This window comes from Phyllobates terribilis, unplaced genomic scaffold, assembly GCF_046119375.1.
Source record: "Phyllobates terribilis strain yellow unplaced genomic scaffold, ASM4611937v1 Scaffold_8__6_contigs__length_399053987, whole genome shotgun sequence".
Taxonomy (NCBI): Eukaryota; Metazoa; Chordata; class Amphibia; order Anura; family Dendrobatidae; genus Phyllobates; species Phyllobates terribilis.
In genome coordinates this window covers 371278519-371291876 of record NW_027362768.1, presented here as the reverse complement: position 1 = coordinate 371291876, position 13358 = coordinate 371278519, and the positions used below count along the sequence as shown (strand labels likewise).

At 41.6% G+C, this 13358-nt stretch overlaps 1 protein-coding gene across 3 annotated transcripts in view; it reads left to right on the top strand.

Annotated features, from left to right (window-relative positions):
- Window positions 1-13358, top strand: part of EEFSEC (eukaryotic elongation factor, selenocysteine-tRNA specific) — a 148384-nt gene that overhangs the window by 20340 nt on the left and 114686 nt on the right. For all 3 annotated transcript variants that reach the window (XM_073644930.1, XM_073644928.1, XM_073644929.1), the window contains exon 3: window positions 11441-11537. In XM_073644930.1, coding sequence (XP_073501031.1) covers window positions 11441-11537 — 97 coding nt within the window. The remainder of the gene's footprint in view (window positions 1-11440; window positions 11538-13358) is intronic.

Here is a 13358-nt window from a genome sequence, read left to right as displayed (position 1 = left end):
GTGCGGGGACGGATTCACCGAGAGAAGGGAGTGTGCGGGGACGGATTCACCGAGAGAAGGGAGTGTGCGGGGACGGATTCACCGAGAGAAGGGAGTGTGCGGGGACGGATTCACCGAGAGAAGGGAGTGTGCGGGGACGGATTCACCGAGAGAAGGGAGTGTGCGGGGACGGATTCGCCGAGGGAAGGGAGTGTGCGGGGACGGATTCGCCGAGGGAAGGGAGTGTGCGGGGACGGATTCGCCGAGGGAAGGGAGTGTGCGGGGACGGATTCGCCGAGGGAAGGGAGTGTGCGGGGACGGATTCGCCGAGGGAAGGGAGTGTGCGGGGACGGATTCGCCGAGGGAAGGGAGTGTGCGGGGACGGATTCGCCGAGGGAAGGGAGTGTGCGGGGACGGATTCGCCGAGGGAAGGGAGTGTGCGGGGACGGATTCGCCGAGGGAAGGGAGTGTGCGGGGACGGATTCGCCGAGGGAAGGGAGTGTGCGGGGACGGATTCGCCGAGGGAAGGGAGTGTGCGGGGACGGATTCGCCGAGGGAAGGGAGTGTGCGGGGACGGATTCGCCGAGGGAAGGGAGTGTGCGGGGACGGATTCGCCGAGGGAAGGGAGTGTGCGGGGACGGATTCGCCGAGGGAAGGGAGTGTGCGGGGACGGATTCGCCGAGGGAAGGGAGTGTGCGGGGACGGATTCGCCGAGGGAAGGGCGTGTGCGGGGACGGATTCGCCGAGGGAAGGGCGTGTGCGGGGACGGATTCGCCGAGGGAAGGGCGTGTGCGGGGACGGATTCGCCGAGGGAAGGGCGTGTGCGGGGACGGATTCGCCGAGGGAAGGGCGTGTGCGGGGACGGATTCGCCGAGGGAAGGGCGTGTGCGGGGACGGATTCGCCGAGGGAAGGGCGTGTGCGGGGACGGATTCGCCGAGGGAAGGGCGTGTGCGGGGACGGATTCGCCGAGGGAAGGGCGTGTGCGGGGACGGATTCGCCGAGGGAAGGGAGTGTGCGGGGACGGATTCACCGAGGGAAGGGAGTGTGCGGGGACGGATTCACCGAGGGAAGGGAGTGTGCGGGGACGGATTCACCGAGGGAAGGGAGTGTGCGGGGACGGATTCACCGAGGGAAGGGAGTGTGCGGGGACGGATTCACCGAGGGAAGGGAGTGTGCGGGGACGGATTCACCGAGGGAAGGGAGTGTGCGGGGACGGATTCACCGAGGGAAGGGAGTGTGCGGGGACGGATTCACCGAGGGAAGGGAGTGTGCGGGGACGGATTCACCGAGGGAAGGGAGTGTGCGGGGACGGATTCACCGAGGGAAGGGAGTGTGCGGGGACGGATTCACCGAGGGAAGGGAGTGTGCGGGGACGGGCACGCCGAGGGAAGGGAGTGTGCGGGGACGGGCACGCCGAGGGAAGGGAGTGTGCGGGGACGGATTCACCGAGGGAAGGGAGTGTGTGGGGACGGGCACGCCGAGGGAAGGGAGTGTGCGGGGACGGGCACGCCGAGAGAAGGGAGTGTGCGGGGACGGGCACGCCGAGAGAAGGGAGTTTTGGGAGCACCTGGAGAAGGTATGGGGGGCGGGGGCGCTTGGAGAGGGGAGCTTTGAGGTTGGGCTCCCAGTGCATCGGAGTCTGTGGGGTGGGCACCCAGGGGAGGGAAGACTGTGGGGCAAAGGAACAGTAAAGGGGAGTTTGCCTAAAGGAGGGAAGGGGTTTTGACATGGGACAGGAGTTGTGAAGAGAACAGCGAAGTCTAGCAGTGGCTTAAACCCGACCCTTAGGTTCCCCAACTTGAAGGACAATTGTCAGAATATGAAGGCTCTCGGGATCCCGCAGAGCGCCGCGCTTCGCGGTAGTCGTGCTTTCCTAAGTCAGTCCTCGGTTTATTATTATTTTGTTAAAATGGATACACCTGTTTCAACATTTGTTCCTGTTCCACGCAATGTTCATTTTTCTGGTGTTTGGATTAAGTGTAATTGAATTTCCCCAAGCTTTGTTGTTAATCTCTTTGACTCTCAGTACGAATGTTCCCAATCAGAGCCGCGGGCAAGCGGATTACCGTCATTGGAAGTCACTGTTGTTGGCTCTCTGTAAAATTCAATATATATCAGAGAGGCTGAAGCCCGGCGAGATTCTCCAGTAATCCAGCCATGTTCTGCGTCTTCTGGAGCAGTGGAGACCCGACCTCTCACTCCGGGGCCGGGGAACGAGGACCTGCGCACACAACCTCTCCTCCAAAAGCAAAGTTTCAGCACTTGATAATTTTCCCTGGACTTGAGAACTTATAATATATGAAGAACATCTCTCCCCAGACACCGCTCTTCAATTAGAGAATATTATTGAAACTTTAAAAAGTTACAGGATGGCATCGCCTCCGTACAATGGATGGAGTAATAAAGACGGCGCTGTACACATCTCTGTGCCGAAGATGGATCACATCACTGCACTGGCGTATAAAGTCGTCCTGATGGATGAAAGTCAGTTCGGTAGTCAATGGCAAAACAAAAAATGCTCTGTTTCATTGAGACTGATAACTACTATAATCATGCCCCTTGTGTACAAGAATATAACTACTATAATACTACCCCCTATGTACAAGAATATAACTACTATAATACTGCCCCCTATGTACAAGAATATAACTACTATAATACTGCCCCTTATGTACAAGAATATAACTACTATAATACTGCTCCTATATACAAGAATATAACTACTATAATACTGCTCCTATGTACAAGAATATAACTACTATAATACTGCCCCCTATGTACAAGAATATAACTACTATAATACTGCCCCTTATGTACAAGAATATAACTACTATAATACTGCTCCTATATACAAGAATATAGCTACTATAATACTGCCCTCTATGTGCAAGAATATAACTACTATAATAAAGCTCCTATGTACAAGAATATAACTACTATAATAAAGCTCCTATGTACAAGAATATAACTACTATAATACTGCCCCTATGTACAAGAATATAACTACTATAATACTGCCCGCTATGTACAAGAATATAACTACTATAATACTGCCCCTATGTACAAGAATATAACTACTATAATACTGCTCCTATGTACAAGAATATAACTACTATAATACTGCCTCCTATGTACAAGAATATAACTACTATAATACTGCCCCCTATGTACAAGAATATAACTACTATAATACTGCTCCTATGTACAAGAATATACAACTATAATACTGCCCCTATGTACAAGAATATAACTACTATAATACTGCCCCCTATGTACAAGAATATAACTACTATAATACTGCCCCTATGTACAAGAAAATAACTACTATAATACTGCTCCTATGTACAAGAATATAACTACTATAATACTGCCTCCTATGTACAAGAATATAACTACTATAATACTGCTCCTATGTACAAGAATATACTACTATAATACTGCCCCCTATATACAAGAATATAACTACTACAATACTGCCCCTATGTACAAGAATATAACTACTATAATACTGCCCCCTATATACAAGAATATAACTACTACAATACTGCCCCTATGTACAAGAATATAACTACTATAATACTGCCCCTTATGTACAAGAATATAACTACTATAATACTGCTCCTATGTGCAAGAATATAACTACTATAATACTGTCCCCTATGTACAAGAATATAACTACTATAATAAAGCTCCTATGTACAAGAATATAACTACTATAATACTGCCCCCTATGTACAAGAATATAACTACTATAATACTGCCCCCTATGTACAAGAATATAACTACTATAATACTGCCCCCTATGTACAAGAATATAACTACTATAATACTGCCCCTATGTACAAGAATATAACTACTATAATACTGCTCCTATGTACAAGAATATAACTACTATAATACTGCCTCCTATGTACAAGAATATAACTACTTTAATACTGCCTCCTATGTACAAGAATATAACTACTTTAATACTGCCCCCTATGTATAAGAATATAACTACTATAATACTGCTCCTATGTACAAGGATATGCTACTATAATACTGCCCCCTATATACAAGAATATAACTACTATAATACTGCCCCTATGTACAAGAATATAACTACTATAATACTGCCCCCTATGTATAAGAATATAACTACTATAATACTGCTCCTATGTACAAGAATATACTACTATAATACTGCCCCCTATATACAAGAATATAACTACTATAATACTGCCCCTATGCACAAGAATATAACTACTATAATACTGCCCCTATGTACAAGAATATAACTACTATAATACTGCTCCATATGTACAAGAATATAACTACTATAATACTGTCCCCTATGTACAAGAATATAACTACTATAATACTGCTCCTATGTACAAGAATATAACTACTATAATACTGCTCCTATGTACAAGAATATAACTACTATAATACTGCCCCCTACGTACAAGAATATAACTACTATAATACTGTCTCCTATGTACAAGAATATAACTACTATAATACTGCTCCTATGTACAAGAATATAATTACTATAATACTGGCCCCTATGTACAAGAATATGACTACTATAATACTGGCCCCTATGTACAAGAATATGACTACTATAATACTGCCCCTATGTACAAGAATATAACTACTATAATACTGCCCCTATGTACAAGAATATAACTACTATAATACTGCCCCCCATGTACAAGAATATAACTACTATAATACTGCTCCTATGTACAAGAATATAACTACTATAATACTGCCCCCTATGTACAAGAATATAACTACTATAATACTGCCCCTATGAACAAGAATATTACTACTATAATACTGCCCCTATGAACAAGAATATTACTACTATAATACTGCCCCTATGTACAAGAATATTACTACTATAATACTGCCTCCTATGAACAAGAATATAACTACTATAATACTGCCCCTATGTACAAGAATATAACTACTATAATGCTGCTCCTATGTGCAAGAATATAACTACTATAATAGTAGTGTGCTGCCTACCTGGCGCTCGAGTCCGGCACATCGCTGATCTGGTTGACAGATTACTGGGAGGGGCTGGTGAGGACCCAGCGGTCATGGTGCACATTGGTACAAATGACAAAGTTAAAGGTAGGTGGAAGGTCCTTAAAGATGATTTCAGGGAATTAGGCTGCATGCTGAAAGCAAGGACCTCCAAGGTGGTATTCTCTGAAATACTACCAGTACCACGTTCCACGCCAGAGAGGCAAAGGGAGATTAGGGAGATAAATAAGTGGCTCAAGAACTGGTGTAGGAAGGAGGGATTTGGGTTCCTGGAGAACTGGTCCGACTTCTCAGTTGGCTACAGACTCTACGCTAGGGACCGTCTGCACCTCAATGGGGAGGGTGCAGCTGTGCCGGGGGGAGAAAATGTCTAGAAGGTTGGAGGAGTGTTTAAACTAGGGATTGGTGTGTGTGTGTGGGGGGGGGTTAATCATTTTATAGGTGGGGAAGATAGTGCAGATAGTGACCTGGGCACAAATAAAGAAATTGGGCCTGGGGTTAGAACAGTCAATAAAGTAAGAAGGAATAGAGGTACAGAGAGATACATAAAATGCATGGACACTAATGCCAGAAGCCTCACCAACAAAATGGAGGAATTAGATTTAATTTTGTTGGAAAATAATTATGACATGGTGGGGATATCTGAGACGTGGCTGGACTAGAGCCATGACTGGGCAGTTAATCTACAGGGCTATAGTCTGTTCAGAAATGACCGTACAAACAACCGAGGGGGGGGGGGGTTGGTGTTTATATGTAAAATCATCCTTAAAACCCATCTTGCGGGAAGATATATGTGAATCTAATGAAAATGTAGAATCCCTGTGGGTGGAGATAAGGGGAGGGGAAATAATAATAAATTACTGATAGGGGTTTGTTATAAGTCTCCAAAAATAATGGAAGTAGCGGAGAATATCCTCGTAAAGCAAATAGATGAAGCAGCGACTCAAGGAGAAGTCATTATTATGGGAGACTTCAACTACCTTGAAATACATTGAGGATCAGAAACCTGTAGTTCAAGCAAAGGTAATAGGTTTTTGACAACTATGAGAGACAATTACCTTTCACAACTGGTTCAGGACCCAACAAGAAGAGGGGCACTGCAAGACCTAATATTAACCAACAGGCCAGACCGCATATCATATATACGAGTTGGGGGTCACTTGGGTAATAGTGATCACAAAATAATACGTTTTCATGTAACCTTTAATAAGATGTGTAGTAGAGAGGTTTCAAGGACACTAAACTTCAGGAAGGCAAATTTCCAACGGTTGAGAGATGATCTTAGTGCAATAAACTGGGACGATATCCTGAGACATAAAACTACACAAAGCAAATGGGAGACATTTAATAGCATCCTGAATAGGACCTGTGCACAATATATACCCTATGGGAATAAACATGCTAGGAATAGGAGGAAACCACTATGGCTAAATAGAGCTGTAAGGGGCGCAATAAGTGACAAAAAGAAAGCATTTAGAGAACTAAAGCAAATAGGTAGTGATGAGGCTTTAAATAAATATAGAAAATTAAATAAATTCTGTAAAAACCAAATCAAGGCAGCAAAGATTGAGGCAGAGAGAATCATTGCCAGAGAAAGTAAATTTAACCCCAAAATATTCTTTAGCTACATAAATAGTAAAAAACTAAAAAATGATAGTGTTGGCCCCCTTAAAAATAGTCTGGGTGAAATGGTGGATGAGGATGAGGAAAAAGCCAATATGCTAAATGATTTTTTTTCAACCGTATTTACACAAGAAAATCGCATGACAGAAAACATGATCAGTGATAACAAAAATTCTCCAGTAAATGTCACTTGCTTAACCCAGCAGGAAGTACGGCGGCGTCTAAAAATCACTAAAGTTGACAAATCCCCGGGCCCGGATGGGATACACCCGCGAGTACTGCAGGAATTAAGTAACATCATAGATAGACCATTATTTTTAATCTTTAAAGATTCCATAATAACAGGGTCTGTACCACAGGACTGGCGTATAGCAAATGTGGTGCCAATATTCAAAAAGGGGACAAAAACTGAACTTGGAAATTATAGGCCAGTAAGCTTAACCTCTACTGTGGGTAAAATCCTGGAGGGTTTCCTAAGAGATGCTATACTAGAGTATCTGAAGAAGAATAACCTCATGACCCAATATCAACATGGGTTTACGAGGGACCGTTCCTGTCAAACTAATCTGATCAGCTTTTATGAGGAGGCAAGTTCTGGACTGGACCAAGGAAATGCAGTGGATGTTGGGTATATGGACTTTTCAAAAGCTTTTGATACGGTTCCACACAAAAGGTTGATACATAATATGAGAACAATGGGGATAGGGGAAAATATATGTATGTGGGTTAAGAACTGGCTCAGTGATAGGAAACAAAGGGTGGTTATTAATGGAACACACTCAGACTGGGTCTCAGTTAACAGTGGGGTACCACAGGGGTCAGTATTGGGCCCCCTTCTTTTTAACATATTTATTAATGACCTTGTAGGGGGCATACAGAGTAATATTTCAATATTTGCAGATGACGCTAAACTCTGCAGGGTAATCAATACAGAGGAGGACAATTTTATATTACAGAAGGATCTATGTAAACTAGAAGCTTGGGCTGATAAATGGCAAATGAGCTTTAATGGAGATAAATGTAAGGTAATGCACTTGGGCAGAGGAAATAAAATGTATAATTATATGCTTAATTGTAAAACACTGGGCAAAACTGTCACTGAAAAAGACCTGGGTGTATTGGTGGAAGACAAGCTCACGTTTAGTGGCCAGTGTCAGGCTGCTGCTGCAAAGGCAAATAAAATATTGGGATGCATTAAAAGAGGCATAGATGCTCATGAGGAGAAGATAATTTTACCTCTATACAAGTCACTAGTGCGACCGCACTTAGAATACTGTGTACAGTTCTGGTCTCCGGCGTATAAGAAAGACATAGCTGAACTAGAGAGGGTGCAGAGAAGAGCGACCAAGGTTATTAGAGGACTGGGGGGTCTGCAATACCAAGACAGGTTATTAGAGGACTGGGGGGTCTGCAATACCAAGACAGGTTATTAGAGGACTGGGGGGTCTGCAATACCAAGACAGGTTATTACACTTGGGGTTATTTACTGTGGGAAAACGAAGGCTTAGGGGTGATCTTATTACTATGTACAAGTATATGAGGGGACAGTACAAAGACCTGTCTACTGATCTTTTTACTCTGAGGCCTGAGACGGGGACAAGGGGGCATCTTCTACGTCTGGAGGAAAGAAGGTTTAATCATAATCACAGACGCGGATTCTTTACTGTAAGAGCAGTGAGACTATGGAGCTCTCTGCCGCATGATGTTGTAATGAGTGATTCACTACTAACATTTAAGAAGGGCCTGGATGCCTTTCTTGAAAAGTATATTACAGGTTATATATACTAGATTCCTTGATAAGGCGTTGATCCAGGGAACTAGTCTGATTGTCGTATGGAGTCGGGAAGGAATTTTTTTCCCCAATGTGGAGCTTAGTGTTTGCCACATGGGGTTTTTTGCCTTCCTCTGGATCAACAAGTTAGGCTATGGGGTGAACTAGATGGACTTAGTTTTTAAGGTTGAAGGAAGACTATGTTACTATGTTATAATACTGCCCCTATGTACAAGAAAATAACTACTATAATACTGCCCCCTATGTACAAGAATATAACTACTATAATACTGCCCCCTATGTACAAGAATATAACTACTATAATACTGCTCCTATGTACAAGAATATAACTACTATAATACTGCCCCCTATGTACAAGAATATAACTACTATAATACTGCCTCCTACGTACAAGAATATAACTACTATAATACTGCTCCCTATGTACAAGAATATAACTACTATAATACTGCTCCTATGTACAAGAATATAACTACTATAATACTGCCCCTATGTACAAGAATATAACTACTCTAATACTGCTCCTATGTACAAGAATATAACTACTATAATACTGCCCCCTATGTACAAGAATAGAACTACTATAATACTGCCTCCTATGTACAAGACTATAACTACTATAATACTGCCCCTATGTACAGGAATAGAACTACTATAATACTGCCCCTATGTACAGGAATAGAACTACTATAATACTGCCCCTATGTACAGGAATAGAACTACTATAATACTGCCCCTATGTACAAGAATATAACTACTATAATACTGCTCCTATGTACAAGAATATATCTACTATAATACTGCTCCCTATGTACAAGAATGTAACTACTATAATACTGCCCCCTATGTACAAGACTATAACTACTATAATACTGCCCCTATGTACAAGAATAGAACTACTATAATACTGCTCCTATGTACAAGAATATAACTACTATAATACTGCCCCTATGTACAGGAATAGAACTACTATAATACTGCCCCTATGTACAGGAATAGAACTACTATAATACTGCCCCTATGTACAAGAATATAACTACTATAATACTGCTCCTATGTACAAGAATATATCTACTATAATACTGCTCCCTATGTACAAGAATGTAACTACTATAATACTGCTCCCTATGTACAAGAATGTAACTACTATAATACTGCCCCCTATGTACAAGACTATAACTACTATAATACTGCCCCTATGTACAAGAATAGAACTACTATAATACTGCTCCTATGTACAGGAATAGAACTACTATAATACTGCTCCTATGTACAAGAATATAACTCCTATAATACTGCCCCTATGTACAAGAATATAACTACTATAATACTGCCCCTATGTGCAAGAATATAACTACTATAATACTGCCCCCTATGTACAAGACTATAACTACTATAATACTGCCCCCTATGTACAAGAATATAACTACTATAATACTGCCCCCTATGTACAAGAATATAACTACTATAATACTGCCCCTATGTACAAGAATATAACTACTATAATACTGCCCCTATGTACAAGAATATAACTACTATAATACTGCTCCTATGTACAAGAATATAACTACTATAATACTGCTCCTATGTACAAGAATATAACTACTATAATACTGCTCCTATGTACAAGAATATAACTACTATAATACTGCTCCTATGTACAGGAATATAACTACTATAATACTGCTCCTATGTACAAGAATATAACTACTATAATACTGCTCCTATGTACAGGAATATAACTACTATAATACTGCTCCTATGTACAAGAATATAACTACTATAATACTGCTCCCTATGTACAAGAATATAACTACTATAATACTGCTCCCTATGTACAAGAATATAACTACTATAATACTGCCCCCTATGTACAAGAATATAACTACTATAATACTGCCCCTATGTACAAGAATATAACTACTATAATACTGCTCCCTATGTACAAGAATATAACTGCTATAATACTGCTCCTATGTACAAGAATATAACTACTATAATACTGCTCCTATGTGCAAGAATATAACTACTATAATACTGTCCCTATGTATAAGAATATAGCTACTATAATACTGCCCCCTATGTACGAGAATATAACTACTATAATACTGCACCCTATGTACAGGAATATAACTACTATAATACTGCACCCTATGTACAGGAATATAACTACTATAATACTGCCCCCTATGTATAAGAATATAACTACTATAATACTGCCCCTATGTACAAGAATATAACTACTATAATACTGTTCTCTATATACAAGAATATAACTACTATAATACTACTCCTATGTACAGGAATATAACTACTATAATACTGCCCCATATGTATAAGAATATAGCTACTATAATACTGCCCCCTATGTACAAGAATATAGCTACTATAATACTGCCCCCTATGTACAAGAATATAGCTACTATAATACTGCCCCATATGTATAAGAATATAGCTACTATAATACTGCCCCATATGTATAAGAATATAGCTACTATAATACTGCCCCCTATGTACAAGAATATAGCTACTATAATACTGCCCCCTATGTACAAGAATATAGCTACTATAATGCTGCTGTATAATCTTCTGTTGAAGGTAATATGACGTGTTTTGTAGTAGAATTCTTCACACTGTCCACCATGCTTTACAATAGTTTTTCTTTTACATTTTCCATCAAATGTTTAATAAAAGGAAAGTTACATATGGAGTTAATAAGATTCTGATATCTAAAAACAATAAGACATGAGGGGATTGGCGCCTCCTCCTTCTTCCAGGGTCCTTCATTATCTTGAGGTTGTAGCGTTAATTAACCCCTGTTCTGCTGGAACGTCTGCAGATTCTTCTAGCTATATGTATCGTCCATATCACATTATATTCTGCTACGGGTTTTTTTGTCACTATTCCTATACAATCCTGATGGTGTAGACCTTTTTTTTATGATTCTCATTGTTCGCCTTTGCAGGGTAATTCCTATATTCCTATTTTTGTTTTTTTTATTTTTTTTTTAGATTTCATGGCTGTCCTATTATCTCTGTGGCTGCAAAACCTGGTGGACCTGAAGCCCCTGAATCTGAAACTGCTCAGGGAATCTCAGAACTGATCGAGGTTTGTGTCGGCTCCTTTTACATCACACGAGTATTAGATATTCTAACTTCCTGAAGCCACCACTAGAGGGAGCTAAGGCGCTTTCTGCAGACTCTGCGTACAGGTGTAATATTGAGTTCAATGAGTACAATCAGCTCTTGAGCTCCTCCTAGTGGCGACTGCAGGTAGTAAAAACTTCATAATGCACTTTTTTATTTTTCGGGTCTTTTTTTTTTTTCCATAATAAACCACTATATTCTTTTTTGGGGGAATTTTTGGTTTATGCTGTTTAAAGTCGCTCTCTCTGTTGCTTCCAGTAAATGATGATTTTGCAAGTAGTTTTTTGGGCACAGTCCGGGGGGTGTCATGTAGTCGGCTCATGATGTGGGAAGCCGGATTCTTCCCTCGTCTAGAACATTTACTTCCCTGTTTGGTTTTCTGTTAAGGATTTCTGATCTCACAAACTGATTGCATTTCCCCGCCGGCAGCTTTCTGTGAAATTCCTGGACAAACTCACTGTGTGGTTTCGAAAAATGACATAAAAAATGTAGTTTCTATAAAAAGGGTCAAATCTTGCAAAGTTTATGGTAGTGGTATAATTGCAATTTTTGCAACTTTTTTTTGTTGCAATCTGATTGCAACATCAATATAGACTCTGATGCTCCCGGGTCGTCTTAGTTTCTGGAAGTTGTTACTGGTGTATTCACTACTGGGGTCAACATATTGGATTATTAAGCTTTTAAACCCTCACCTAAGCAACACAATCCCAACATTATATATAGATAGATAGATAGTACAGACCAAAAGTTTGGACACACCTCATTTAAAGATTTTCCTGTATTTTCATGACTATGAAAATTGTACATTCACACTGAAGGCATCAAAACTATGAATTAACACATGTGGAATTATATACTTAACAAAAAAGTGTGAAACAGCTGAAAATATGTCTTATATTCTAGGTTCTTCACAGTAGCCACCTTTTGCTTTGATGACTGCTTTGCACACTCTTGGCATTCTCTTGATGAGCTTCAAGAGGTAGTCACCGGAAATGGTCTTCCAACAATCTTGAAGGAGTTCCCAGAGATGCTTAGCACTTGTTGGCCCTTTTGCCTTCACTCTGCGGTCCAGCTCACCCCAAACCATCTCGATTGGGTTCAGGTCTGGTGACTGTGGAGGCCAGGTCATCTGGCGTAGCACCCCATCACTCTCCTGCTTGGTCAAATAGCCCTTACTCAGCCTGGAGGTGTGTTTGGGGTCATTGTCCTGTTGAAAAATAAATGATGGTCCAACTAAACGCAAACCGGATGGAATAGCATGCCGCTGCAAGATGCTGTGGTAGCCATGCTGGTTCAGTATGCCTTCAATTTTGAATAAATCCCCAACAGTGTCACCAGCAAAGCAACCCCACACCATCACACCTCCTCCTCCATGCTTCACGGTGGGAACCAGGCATGTAGAGTCCATCCGTTCACCTTTTCTGCGTCGCACAAAGACACGGTGGTTGGAACCAAAGATGTCAAATTTGGACTCCTCAGACCAAAGCACAGATTTCCACTGGTCTAATGTCCATTCCTTGTGTTCTTTAGCCCAAAAAAGTCTCTTCTGCTTGTTGCCTGTCCTTAGCAGTGGTTTCCTAGCAGCTATTTTACCATGAAGACCTGCTGCACAAAGTCTCCTCTTAACAGTTGTTGTAGAGATGTGTCTGCTGCTAGAACTCTGTGTGGCATTGACCTGGTCTCTAATCTGAGCTGCTGTTAACCTGCGATTTCTGAGGCTGGTGACTCGGATAAACTTATCCTCAGAAGCAGAGGTGACTCTTGGTCTTCCTTTCCTGGGGCG